General features: G+C 47.5%; 2 protein-coding genes across 32 annotated transcripts in view; one reads left to right on the top strand and one right to left on the bottom strand.

The window, feature by feature from the left end:
* Positions 1 to 1363: 1363 nt before the first annotated feature.
* On the top strand, positions 1364 to 3446 carry MRPS34 (mitochondrial ribosomal protein S34). Its single transcript, XM_002190447.6, has 3 exons — positions 1364 to 1789; positions 1896 to 1938; positions 2769 to 3446. The coding sequence occupies exons 1-3, from the start codon at positions 1472 to 1474 to the stop codon at positions 3044 to 3046; spliced, it is 639 nt and encodes a 212-aa protein (XP_002190483.3). The 5' UTR covers positions 1364 to 1471; the 3' UTR covers positions 3047 to 3446.
* Positions 3447 to 6010: 2564 nt separating this feature from the next.
* The window catches only part of MAPK8IP3 (mitogen-activated protein kinase 8 interacting protein 3), a 76523-nt gene continuing 70612 nt past the window's right edge, over positions 6011 to 11921 (bottom strand). For 29 of the 31 annotated variants that reach the window (XM_030284507.4, XM_030284521.4, XM_030284508.4 and 26 more), the window contains 3 exons: positions 10300 to 10479; positions 9923 to 10066; positions 6011 to 8902 (listed from right to left, as the gene is read on the bottom strand). In XM_030284507.4, the coding sequence (XP_030140367.1) occupies positions 8781 to 8902; positions 9923 to 10066; positions 10300 to 10479 (446 nt within the window). In that variant the 3' untranslated portion in view covers positions 6011 to 8780. The remainder of the gene's footprint in view (positions 8903 to 9922; positions 10067 to 10299; positions 10480 to 11921) is intronic. The other 2 variants (XM_030284560.4, XM_030284559.4) reach the window with 1 other exon arrangement.

The following is an 11921-nucleotide window of genomic DNA, read 5'->3' as shown; positions in this document are numbered from 1 at the left end:
ACTCCTGTGCCCGTCTTTTTTCAAGACATACACTATATTAGTCTTAAGAGCATTGTCAGCCTTTTTAATGTGTGGTTTACTTTTTTTTGTGTGCAGCACACATGAACACACATGAACACACCCCTTTCTCCTCACACATTGATCTTGGCTGCTGGGAAAACCCACTCAGTAGCCTGAATGCCTTCAATGTAGGACTCAGCAGTAGCGCTGGAATTGCTGTGCTTCCTTTAATTTAACATATGGATTTCAATGAAAAAATAGAAGTCTTCTGTCAGATTTAATTTACTAGTCTAGAGCCAAAATCCAAGGGCTCATCTATGCAGTTTTTACTTAAGGTCTATGTTATATGTAGTAGATATAATTTGTGCCATTTCTAATATGATATATGTGATATTGAATATTTGTTAGAGTATACATGTTTATATTAGGATTCTCCCCCACCCTCGCAGGCGAGACCAGGTGTATATTGGAAACTGATTTACAAGTAAGAAGGTACGGGACCCCAGGTGCTGATCCTCGCGTGAACGACCCGAGATGGATATCACAGAAATCCTCGGGCAGATACATTTCCCGAATTCCTGTAAATTTCATCAAGGGATTCGACAACTCTGGACACTGAATTGTTCTCCCACATCACCAAAAAAGAAAATCTTATTAACATATGGACTCTGAATAGAAGAGAAGACTGACTGCCAAAATCTTGGCCTCAGGCGGAATTTTCCCTATAAAAACCGCTTGTGCCAGGATGGAGGTGTTTGGGCATAGAGGGAAACCTCTGCTGAAACTGACCTCTTTGTTGCACACCCAGGGCCAACCCCAGGCTCGGCTCTGTTCTTCCCTTGTGGCTGGCTAGATAGAATTTGATTTTAAAATAAATATTTTATTTTTTCTTATTAATTTGGCTGGACAAATTTTAATTTATAACAGTCTACTTATTAGACATAGACCTTCATGCATTCCATGGCTGGAGCAACTCAGAGGAATTTTGTCTCATCCTGGTACGAAGTTCCATGACCCTGCTGCTGCTCCTGGCCCAGCCTCTGACTGAAGACCTGGGCCAGATCTGTTGCTTTAATCTTCCTGAAACTTGGTTCACACAGGTTTTGAACGTTCCCTGACACAGCTGAATCTGCTCCGATTTTTCTAAACCAGACACTGTTCAGATGCTTCTCAACCACCAAGCCTGGTTCCCCCGAGAGCCGCCTAGCACACAGTACCGTCAGGCCGCGCCGGGCCTGCTGGCACCGGCGGGTCTGCACCACAGCCAGGGGCCGCGGCACGCCACGCGCTCTGCGGGCAGCAGCCTGACAGCACCCACCGCAGGCGGCTGGGCCACGCGGAACGCCGCGGTTGACCCTGGCGACGGGCGGGGAGACTTCCGCGGGGACCGGCACGGCTTCCGGGAGAGGCGGGAGCAGTGGATCCAAGTGCGGCGCTCGGTTCTGCTCCTTCTGCGCCCTCGGCCGTTGCCATGGCCCGCAAGAAGCTGCATCGGCCCATCGCCGCCATGGCCAAGAAGATCCGCGAGTACCGGGAGCTGAAGGATCGGCCGCGGGACTCTCAGCGCTTCGCTGTGGACTACGAGACCATGCACCGGCCGCTCACGCAGAAACGGCTGCCCGTGCGGGCCTGGGAGGACGTGCGGAACGAGAACCGACTGTTGGCGCTGCTCTGCCGCCTGCCGCGCTTCGGCGTGGGCCGCACCGTCACCCGTAAGTCCTGGCTGTGGGCGCACCACGAACCCTGCTACTGGGTCATCACCAAGGTGAAGGTGGACTACATGGCCGAGGTACCTGCCCCGTCCCGCCCGTCGCCCCGCCGCGCCCTGCGGAGCTCCCGCCTTCCACCCCGCCGCGACCCACCCTCAACAGGTTTCTCTTTTCTTTTCTTTGCAGAACATGGACCATGGAAGAGCCTGGGGCTACCTGACCTTCAAAGGTAAAACCGGCTCGTTTTCCCACACATGGGGGCAGAGCTAGAGAGCACGGGTGCGTGTGAGAGTGGCAGGGAAACTGAGGGCTGGCTCCCTGATTGTTTTTCTCAGATCTTCTAATGGGGGAAGAAATTCCTTGCCTTTTAAAGGTTAGAAATCTAGCCCCTTCAGAATGTCTTTCCAAGGAATGCTGTGGGAGAGCCAGTGCAGTATGACCTTGGTGAACAGCAGCACTAAAAGCATATTAGATGAGCTAACAGACTGTTCTGAGACTTTGAAAGCAAGACACAGTATGAGCATGAGGATATTCCAATTTAAATAGTTTCTAAAAAGGAAAACGCGCAATGGCAAGTAAGTTGTGTTACTGGAATTTTAAATTGATGATTGGAGTTGTATGAGTGAATATTCCTTTCTAGAGTTGCTTTATATTAAGTATACAATTTTCCCTTACTAGAATTACTGAAATAGTACTCATTCGAAGGTTTTTAAGTTGTTGAGCACTTTTAACACTTAGTTTCCCAGGAAGCTTTCATCGGTGTAGGGAGAAATTACTCTTTTTCCTTACCCGTGGAAATGGAATTTGAGAGAGACAAAGCAAAACTTTAAGAGAGGGAGTCACCCACGTAGCTGGAACCTGTTTCTATTTCTATTTCGATTCTTAATGACAGAAGTGAGATCCTGTAGTATAGCAGGGAATAATTTGTCCAGCCATTTGAAAACTCTGTTTACTCTTGCCTTTTGTAGCATTTTTGGTGCCAAAGAGTCAACACTTGCTGTGTCTGGAGGCAGTTTATTGTGATGGTGTTACCCACTGGTGTTCATTGTCTTTTCCCAGGCAAAACTGAAGAGGAAGTAAGGGAGATTGACAAAGCCATGTACCATGACTGGCGTATGGTGCCCAAACACGAGGAGGAAGCCTTCAAGAAATTCACCGCAGTGCCTGAGGTGACTGTTCGGTTCCTGCCATACCCACCACTGCTCCGCGCCATAATCCTTGCACAGTGGCAGAAGGAGGGAAGACCAGTCATGGAAGAGCCAGTTATTGATCTGGAGAAAGTCCTGGCCTCTCCCCAAGAGTGGGAAAAGAAAAAAGCTACTGGGACACTGGTATAGAGACTTCTTAGTGTCCTAAGCAGCCCATGTACTCTCACTGCCTCTTAGTAGCTCAGTGCACAAAGGGTCTTACAGAGCCCCTCTGTGCCCACTGTGCTAGGATGTCTCCAGATTTCTCCTCAACCCTGTATAGTCACCTCATCTGAAAGGGAAGATGCAGATATAGTTACACTCTTCTTCCATAACTTTGGTTTCAGTAAGCAGAGGGGTCTTCTTGGTTCTTGGATAGTCTTTAAATACACAGCTTCAGTCAGCCAGCTGCAGTTCTTTGGAGCATAACATTTTTAATATAACTTGGGTCCTGCATGAATCACAGAAAAATGACTGAATATCACAGTATTTCACGGAGCTCCGAAAAAATGTATCTGCAAATGGAAATAAATGTTTTCGTAATTCTGCAGCACAGTTCTAAGAAAACCCTTTTTTTTTTTTTAATGCCTGGACATCATGACAGCCAAATGGAGAGCCATTAGCTCAGGCATAGCATCTGGTTCTCTGAACACTGCAGAAGGCAGTGAAGAAGAAGCGAGGAACATGACTTCAATGCTAAGATAGTCCAAAATTATCTGTCTCTTACTCCCAAAGATGGCTGTCAAGAGATAGGGGAAATTATTTTAGTTCTGTTGATGCAAAGGAGGTGGGATTGGCTCTTACCATTTGAGGCCAATTGTAAATTACCCCTGTTCCAGGGCAGCATGTTGTGAACATTAAAACATGCAGCTCCTGAGTACAGTTCATGGTAGTTCATCTTCTCTTGCAGTGGCTGCGGATGCTGCCGCTGTGTCAAAGGCTGTTGGAGGGTCTGGTCTGGGCATGGGGGGAAGAAGCCCAAGAGCTGTTCAGCTCTATGCATCAATTTTCTGCAGAAGTAACTGTTTAGTTCCTGTGTCTGCAGGTAGTCAGGAGGTGGTGTTCCATTTACTGCACCATCCTGAAATCACAAATAGCCTGAAGGGATTTCTGAGGGAGAGCACAAACTGGACTCTGCTCCACCCAGAGCGTGTGGCCTGGATGAAGCTGGGAACATGTGGCCCCAGCCAGCAGGAAATGGCTGTCATCAAGCAGGAGCACACAGATTGACATTGGCTACCTGTGTTTCGATAGGGTTCCTCACCAGAGGCTCCTGAAGGGTTAAGATGCTATGGGATATGAAGGAAGGCTTTTCTTGTGAGTTACAAGCTGGCCTTGTGACAAGGTCCTGAGCCTGCCTTCTTGTGACAGGAGCACTGCAGACCATGTGTCAGATCTAGTTCTCTGGCTTTAGAAGGAATGGGAGAATCCAGGAGAGGGAGAATCAGTAGTAAAGACACAGTTTGAGGCTGTGAGCCTTCCCATGGCAGTTGCTGTGGCTGGAAGGTAGTTTGTCTGATTCCTAGTCTCCGCTGCTGGGCACTGAGCTGAGCTGTTGCTTTCCTGTCCGTACCATGATTGAGGTACTACTGAACACAAGGCAACAAGGGAGATGGGAGGGAGGTGTAATTGTGAGTCAGATGGGATGAGTAGAACAGTCTAGTCCTCTGCTCTACACAACTGGGATCTAAAAGTAGCACCAGCAGAGGAAGTGTCTCCCTGAGGGGGCACACAGAATCTGACCACAGTGAGCAGACCTAAGTGCTGGTCACAGCAGCCCCAGAAAGGCAAGAAATGACCCATTATCGAAGTATGTAAAGGGAGCCAAGCCAACAACAAAGCAGATGGAGCTAATAAGGCACAGACTCACCCAGCAGCAGTTGGGGTGAGGTGGGCTCTCTGAAAATGATGTAATCAAAATCCAGCCCCGTGGGTCCAAGGAGTCCATCCAGGAGTGGCCAGAGACTGACACAGTTACATGTTGAAGACCACAGGTTGTGCTTCAATGAGGCTCCTGGGCCATAGGAAGAAGGGCCCCTGTACAGGTAGGGGTCTAGGTGGCACTTACCATGACAGTTAGGACCTGCTGGTGAGCTCAGGGTCATGAAATGGAGAAATAGCTGTCTTCTCACAGAGCCCTGGCCAGCCTGTGAGCCTTTCCCTGATAGTAAAGGTCCCTTATGGGATGCTGCACAGCCTGTTTGCCACGTGTTGGATTCCATGCCCAGAACAAGCTGTGAGTTCTGATGAGCTTCCCAAACTTGTACATTTCCTCACAGATTGTTTGCCAACATGGGGCGATTGTTTGAAGGGTGTTGGCAGTGACCTGCTTCCTTAGCCACCAGACATGGCTGTACGTCACCCAGGGTCCTGCTGAAACTGCTCCTGGCTGAAGGGTGCAGCCCCAGGGATTTAGGATTGATTGCAGCACATGTTTCCAAACCTCATTGTTGAGGTGCGTCCATTAACTGCAGAGGCACTGCCAATAGTACTACACCCTGGCCTGTGCCACACCACAGTGCGTGTGTCGGTCACAGAGGTAACTCACCCTAGGGCTCCCTGCTCAGGGCAGAAGACGCTCCTCTCCAGTCTTAAGCACATGGTTCATTGCCATGTCTAGTCCTTGAATCGATGCAGTTCTACAAAATAACTATGAAGGTGTCCAAGTGCTGCTGGGACTGAGGGGCTCTCTGCAGTTGAATGATGCTGATATCACCAATGCCTATGGGACTGTGCAGTGCCACCCTGTACAGTGTTGAATACTGATCTGATGTGTTATCCCTGGCAGTTCCTGGTGGCCTGAAAGGGCCACCCTGACTAAAGTTCCAGCAAACCAGCAGGTGAATGCTTCTCTGCTCCAGCTTCTATTTCTGAAGCTGTGCACCTTATATTTCCACCTTTTATTTCTGCTGCTGGTACAAGTTACAATTTGCACTGTTGCTTGCTGGACCAGCCCCTTCTGCTCTGACCTTGTGAGCCATCCACATTTCATTTCTTGCCACTGAAATGCTCAACAGGGAACACTTGAGCTGCATTCCCACCTTTGAAAGTGTCCTGTTAAAGACTGAGCAGCAATCCCAGTGCCTTCATAGGAACACAACATGCTGCCCAAGCTGATGTTAACATGTTTATTACATACAGAACAGATACAGTTTGTTGCTGACAGCATAGGGGACAAAGCACGGGAATATATTCGTACAGCAGGCTCTTTACAGAATGCCATCTTCAGACCAAACAGCGGAGTTTACAGGCCTTAAGACACTTTTAAAAATCCTTTTGTAACATACAAGATACTTTACATACATCACAGTGGAGATATGACAGAGAAGCGTACTGAAGCCAGTTAGTCCTCACCTTAATACCCAGCAGCAACCCAAGGCTACAGGAGCTATCACCAGAGGCTGGGTCTCCCCCCTGCAGCTGCCCCTCTGGGCCATGTGCTTCTCTTGGAGGAAACCATGGCATTGAGCTGGAAAGGAATCTGATGGGAGATTCCCGTGTGTTGTTAGGGCCCAGTGGGTGACAGGAGATCAAGTGCTGTCCCTTCAATTGCTCATACCAGATACAGAACAGTCAGTGGTACAAATGTTGCAAATCTGACTTTTCCATTAAAGAACTAACGGAGTTAAGAAACGGAACCCTACCAGGCCTTCTTTTTCCCTTTAACTAACCCAAATTCTGAAATTTGCCTGGCCCTAACTGATGAACTATTACATGACAGTGGAATCTGTGCTCTAAATGTTATATTGTTTACTTCAATGCACTCTGTGTTGGGATCCAAAGAGGTCTTCCTAGCAGAAAGCATACTGCAAAAGTGAATGAGAAGCCTGGAATGGTCAGCAGTGCCTCAACAAAATATCCCTGGTGAAAGGTCTCCTGGCATGCAGGTGGTGGCTCCATGTATCCCTTAACCTTTTGCCAGTCACAGAGCCCAGTATGCAAATGCCTGGAAGATGCCCTCTGGCTGCATTCCTGCCTTGGAGAGGAGGAGTGTGATGGGTGCATGTTACCAACACTGCTCACATGTAGCATGGGCACCACTGTGGCTGGCTGAGGCTTCTGTTCACCAGAGACGTCTCTTGCCTTCTTGCAGGAAAAATGTATGCCACAACCTTTCCTGAACTGCGGATACAAAAATTGTTTAGGTGCTGCTGTATCAGGAGAGATGCCACATGTTAGAGCATCCCCTGGAAATACAGCATCCCTGCAGCACACCAGGATCTGCAAGCCTGGTCCATGGCAGCAAGCACAGGACACAGCAGGGAGCTTTCCAGGAGATGGAGGCTTGCCCAGTTGTCCCCATACTGTCACAAGGACATCTCTGTGAACCCTGGAGTGCTGTACAGGTCAGGCAAAAAACAAAAGGGCCACCAGGAGCTTCCAAATTTATCACTAACAAATGCAACTTATCCTACTCCTGCACACCCAGGAAAGAACGTTCAAGGAGCACAGAATTTGTCCTTGTGAGACAATGTCAGAAAGGGAGAACACACCATTGTCTCTACACCTGTAACTTTCATATTCTGCATTGTGAGCTCAAAACCACTCTCCCTGGCCCCAGTTTTTGCCACTTATTTTGTAAGCAGGATGTACAGCTGCTATCAGCATTGCTTAGACAGAAAGGGCTATGACCACTTTTCTTGGGAGCTGTCAATTCAGGAATCAGAAATTTCCAGCTTTTCAAACTTCTTACTAGCATAGTCAGTGCTTAGGTAAAAGATGTCAGATTAGGTAAAAGATGTCAGGAATCTAGCCTCAATTCTTTTGCTGTGTGACATCAGGTGAGATATAGCCTTGACTCCACTTGTCCTAACCAACTGCCAAGTCTCAGTTTTCCAAGACTCTGTGAAAAGAGATCTCCTTCCAGAACGTACTAAAAAGTAGACACAGCCTTGAGATGAGGCAATCTCAATGTGTGCAGAACTCACAGCAGATCAACACCATCCGCCCTCACCTGCCTTTTAAAAGCCACCAAATGCAATGCCGAGATAACCACATGAACCTTTCAGAATGAACTCGGGAATTCTTTTCTGTATGGCTTTTTTGGAAAGGAGAGTTAAAAGACTTTACTTTTCTTTAAAAAGCAACATTCTGGTACCCTTTTGCTACTACTGCTATTTGGCTTTGACAGTCAAACACCTATCTACCATCTGAGCCCACCAAACAATTATCTTGGGACACACACAGGCAGGCACCCAGCACGTGACTGCTGAGGCAACAGCAGCAGCAGAGGAAGGGACTTTCCCCCTGCAAAGATGGAAGATGTGATCCCCACAGTATGGGTGCTGCTGCCTTCTTCAGCGCCACAGCTAAAGTGCTGCTGAAACCATGATGCTCTTTGGAAGCTTCTTTGGACCCTTTGTTGCTCTAAGTCCAGAGGATGTTATTCTGTGCTTGAGGGTGAATAAGGATAAGATGAAGAGTATACTGGTGAACTAGAAGGATTTCTGCTGGGGTGCTGCAGATGTGATTCACCATCACTGCTTTAGCAGGTAATGCCTGGGGACGCACTTCTTTCTCATGCAGGTAAGAGTGAGGCAACCTGCCCAAAAACCTGAGCCACCCCGCTCCAACTGCCCCTCCTAAAACTGGGCAAAGGTTTCCCACAGTCCTGGCTCCAAGCTCCCTCCATGTTGTACTGCCATTTCTCTCCTTTTAGATGCCAGCTCCAGAGCAGAACAAGAACCTAACCACGCCAAAAGCATACGGGCCCGAGTTGAAAGCTACGAGTTCAGAGGTTCAAGGGGGTCACAGTTCAAGGCAGGAACCGTTGCAGTTGTCCAGGGTCAGTTTCCAGCAGGAGTTATAATGCAGGCATTCTGTATGTACATCGTGGCATTCAGGTGGGAGAAGGGACACTTACATTGTGGGAAAAGAGGAATTCTCACTCAGGGATGTATGATACCTGCCACACAATAATGTGGCTCCGTTCAGCCTTGGAAAGTACTGGCTTCACCTGGGTGGCATCTCCCACATTCTCTTCTGTCTCATCATCTTCCCCATCCCCTGAAGAGAGAACACAGAGAGTATAAAAATGGCAGGAAAGGAAATGCTCTGGAATATTCTAAAGAAGCCAATACCCCTTTTAGAGTCCCAGCAGTCCAATAACAGAAATTATGAACTGAGATCTTTCTTGTGCTTGGAGAACATTTACAGCAACCCCATTCTTGTCTGAAGCTGGACTGCATGGATGGGAAAAACTAGCTCCAGCAGCAGCAAAAAACACTCTTCCTTTCAGGGAAGCCAATTTTTACACACAGAGCACCCTCAGCAGCATGGGTAATCATAGTGGGACTACATTGCTCCATCCAGCAATGTTTGGAGCCAGTGGCACAGATGAATTTTTTCTTTCCAAAGCAATTCCTACTGATGTTATTTTATGATAGTCTTAATATATTTGCTGCTTTGCAGATAGTTCACGCATGGCTGTACCTCCCAGTACTTTTCCTACCCTTTTCCCCTACATTTTAGAACAGTAAGCTAACCTTCTAATATATTCCTGAAATACTATTTAGTCTAGCCTCTTTAGTCAACCAAGGACATCTTGCTTTTTACCATGCATCACAGATGTGATAAATGTGGGGCAAAGCTCTTGGACCAACTCCAGCGGGGCAGAACCTGGGGAAAATTGCCTAACCAACTGCTCTTCTAATTGGATGATATTTGTTAACTATGCTAATTTGTTTAACTTACAAAAGTGTAGAAGTCCTGTATCATGTGTGTATATTGTACCTGGAGGCCTCCAGTTAAAGACCTGCTTTTATATTACTTCCTATATTAATATCGTCTCAGAACTGTACTGGTCTCGATTTTGTAGGCATCACTACAGCTGTGTGGCACTGCAGCCACAGGGTACAGGTTGACAGCCTTGTGCTGTGCAAGGAACATCCTTATTTACCCTCACAGCCAGATGCAGGAGAAACAGTGTGTGGCTTTTTTGCTTTGGTTCTCCACAACAGTGATGCCTCTCTCCATGACAACAGCTATGCATCCACTTCCCAGATGCTTCCCACCAAGGGGACTTACCAATCCGGAAATCGATATACCCTTCTCCTCCACTCAGCACCAGGACATTCTTTAGCTTCTGACCCTCAGTCTCAGTGGCTGCTGTGCTGGGGTTCTCCGAAGGGCTGTCCAACACACTCCCATTTAGAGTCGCAAGGACATTGCCTAGAAGAGGCCAGAGGTGCTGTCGGTGCCTCTGCTCAGCCCCCATAAAGTTCATATGCATACAAACACATTGTGCAGACCAATTCTTTCTGTCACTCCAGTATAAATACAGATGTGTGAACCACAGGAAGTGCCAGCCATGGCCTGGACCCTAGTCTTCTGCAGACCAGCTCAAGCCCCTGCTACAGAAGGGATGGAGGGACAAGTGCCTGATGAAGGAGAACTGTGCTTACCTGGCACAGAGACAAAGAACTTGACAGCATCACGGTGGCCATGAAAGCAGAGTTGTGCCTGAGCCATAGAGCAGTAGGGAATGAAGCTGCTGGCAGATTTGTCACTGTTGTCATCACCATACACGTGGATGACCCCACCAGAGCGACTACCCTCTCCAGAGGTTGGTGAAGTCTTGTTGGCTGGAGACAGAGCAAGAACACCATCAGTGATAGCTTTGAGTCCCCTTTACAGAAGGGACTCAGTCAGAGAGAAAACTCATGAGCCATGAAGGAAAACCTTTAAAAGTATGTGTCTCTTTAAAGGTCTTTTATGAATGATGTGATGGAGGAGACCACAGCAGATTACACAGTCCCTCTCTTTTGCCTGAGGCAAGCTAGACTGGTGTCACCAGCAGTGATCCTGTCCAGCCTCCAGAAATAATCTGCTCTCCTAGGATCAATCTTGGTCTTTTGTAGCTGGCAGGGTACACAAAGTGTCCACTGTCCCCAGAAGGCACCTGGAGGAGAATTCCTACTCTGGATTAGTGGCGTTGCTCAACTTTCAAGTCAAGTCCTTTGCTCATGCCCAGTAATGAGCACACATGCTGCTGAAAGCAGTCTCTGGGCCTAGTGAAGCCCACTCAGAGCCATCATAGAAGTGGATGTCCTTCCTAATTTCCTGATTTAACCACAACACCACATTGTCAGCTACTCCAGCAATGAGTATCTTTCAGATGCTCACCATCCACAGCTCCCAAGGAAGGCTCAGGGCCCAGTATACTTCATGACCAAGCTCTGAGAATGTGACAGTTTCCACTTACCAAGCAACAGTGCTCTGAGCTCAGGGTGGGAGATGCTTTCCTTCTGCATGCACCCACATCAGTACAACAGGAACAATATTAAACCAGGAAGCTTTCACTTTTCTGTGAGAGAGGTTGATTGCTTCATTAATTATCTGTAGTTCTGTGTTTTAACTGTGGGTCAATTTCAGTTACATGACTTGGACAAAAAAGACTTTTCCCTATCAGGCTCAAGCCAGGACAGTGGGACAAGTACAAATACTTTGATGGAAGAATGAGAGTCAATGTGTGTACAATATCTGGCTTTTTACTGCAACTAATATCAGATGCTTTAAAAGGAGGAGACATGTTGATAATGCATCTGGACAGCCACATGAATGTCTTTGAGTGAGAAAAAGGCCCTCTAATTTCTAATTGGATATTTGTTAACCGTGGAAAGGCATGAATTTGAACTGAGATCCTGCCTTAACTGGCACAAACCTAAACAATTCTTCATGCTTATCAAGTCCCCTTGTGTTCAACATCTTCTTTGATAACTTACAGCTGACAGGTGCCATAGCACCACCTGCCACTGGCCTGAAACTGATGAAAGAAGCATCCTTGGAAAACAAAGGATGACCAAGGGAGACCTTGGAAAAACACTCTACTCCTGCTTCCTGCTTCTGACTGAATGAACCTTTCCTGTCCCCATCCCAAACTGGTCTACCACAGTAAGGGAACCACTGTTGAAGAATAATTATCCTTAACACAAAAAACCAGAAAGATCAACAATGAGACGAAAAACATTGTTTACAGCTGTGGGAAAGGAGGTTATTTACATGACTGTCTCTGATTGCTGTTCTC

The sequence above is a fragment of the Taeniopygia guttata genome, chromosome 14 (assembly GCF_048771995.1).
Source record: "Taeniopygia guttata chromosome 14, bTaeGut7.mat, whole genome shotgun sequence".
NCBI classification, from domain to species: domain Eukaryota; kingdom Metazoa; phylum Chordata; class Aves; order Passeriformes; family Estrildidae; genus Taeniopygia; species Taeniopygia guttata.
This window is presented reverse-complemented; position numbering and strand designations above follow the sequence as displayed.

Bases quoted from the DNA above. Each gene is read 5' to 3' on its own strand.
- MRPS34 (XM_002190447.6), top strand. From the start codon at position 1,472: ATGGCCCGCAAGAAGCTGCATCGGCCCATCGCCGCCATGGCCAAGAAG. The intron at 1,790-1,895 runs GTACCTGCCCCG...TTTTCTTTGCAG, and splicing joins AGGTGGACTACATGGCCGAG to AACATGGACCATGGAAGAGC. The intron at 1,939-2,768 runs GTAAAACCGGCT...GTCTTTTCCCAG, and splicing joins GGGCTACCTGACCTTCAAAG to GCAAAACTGAAGAGGAAGTA.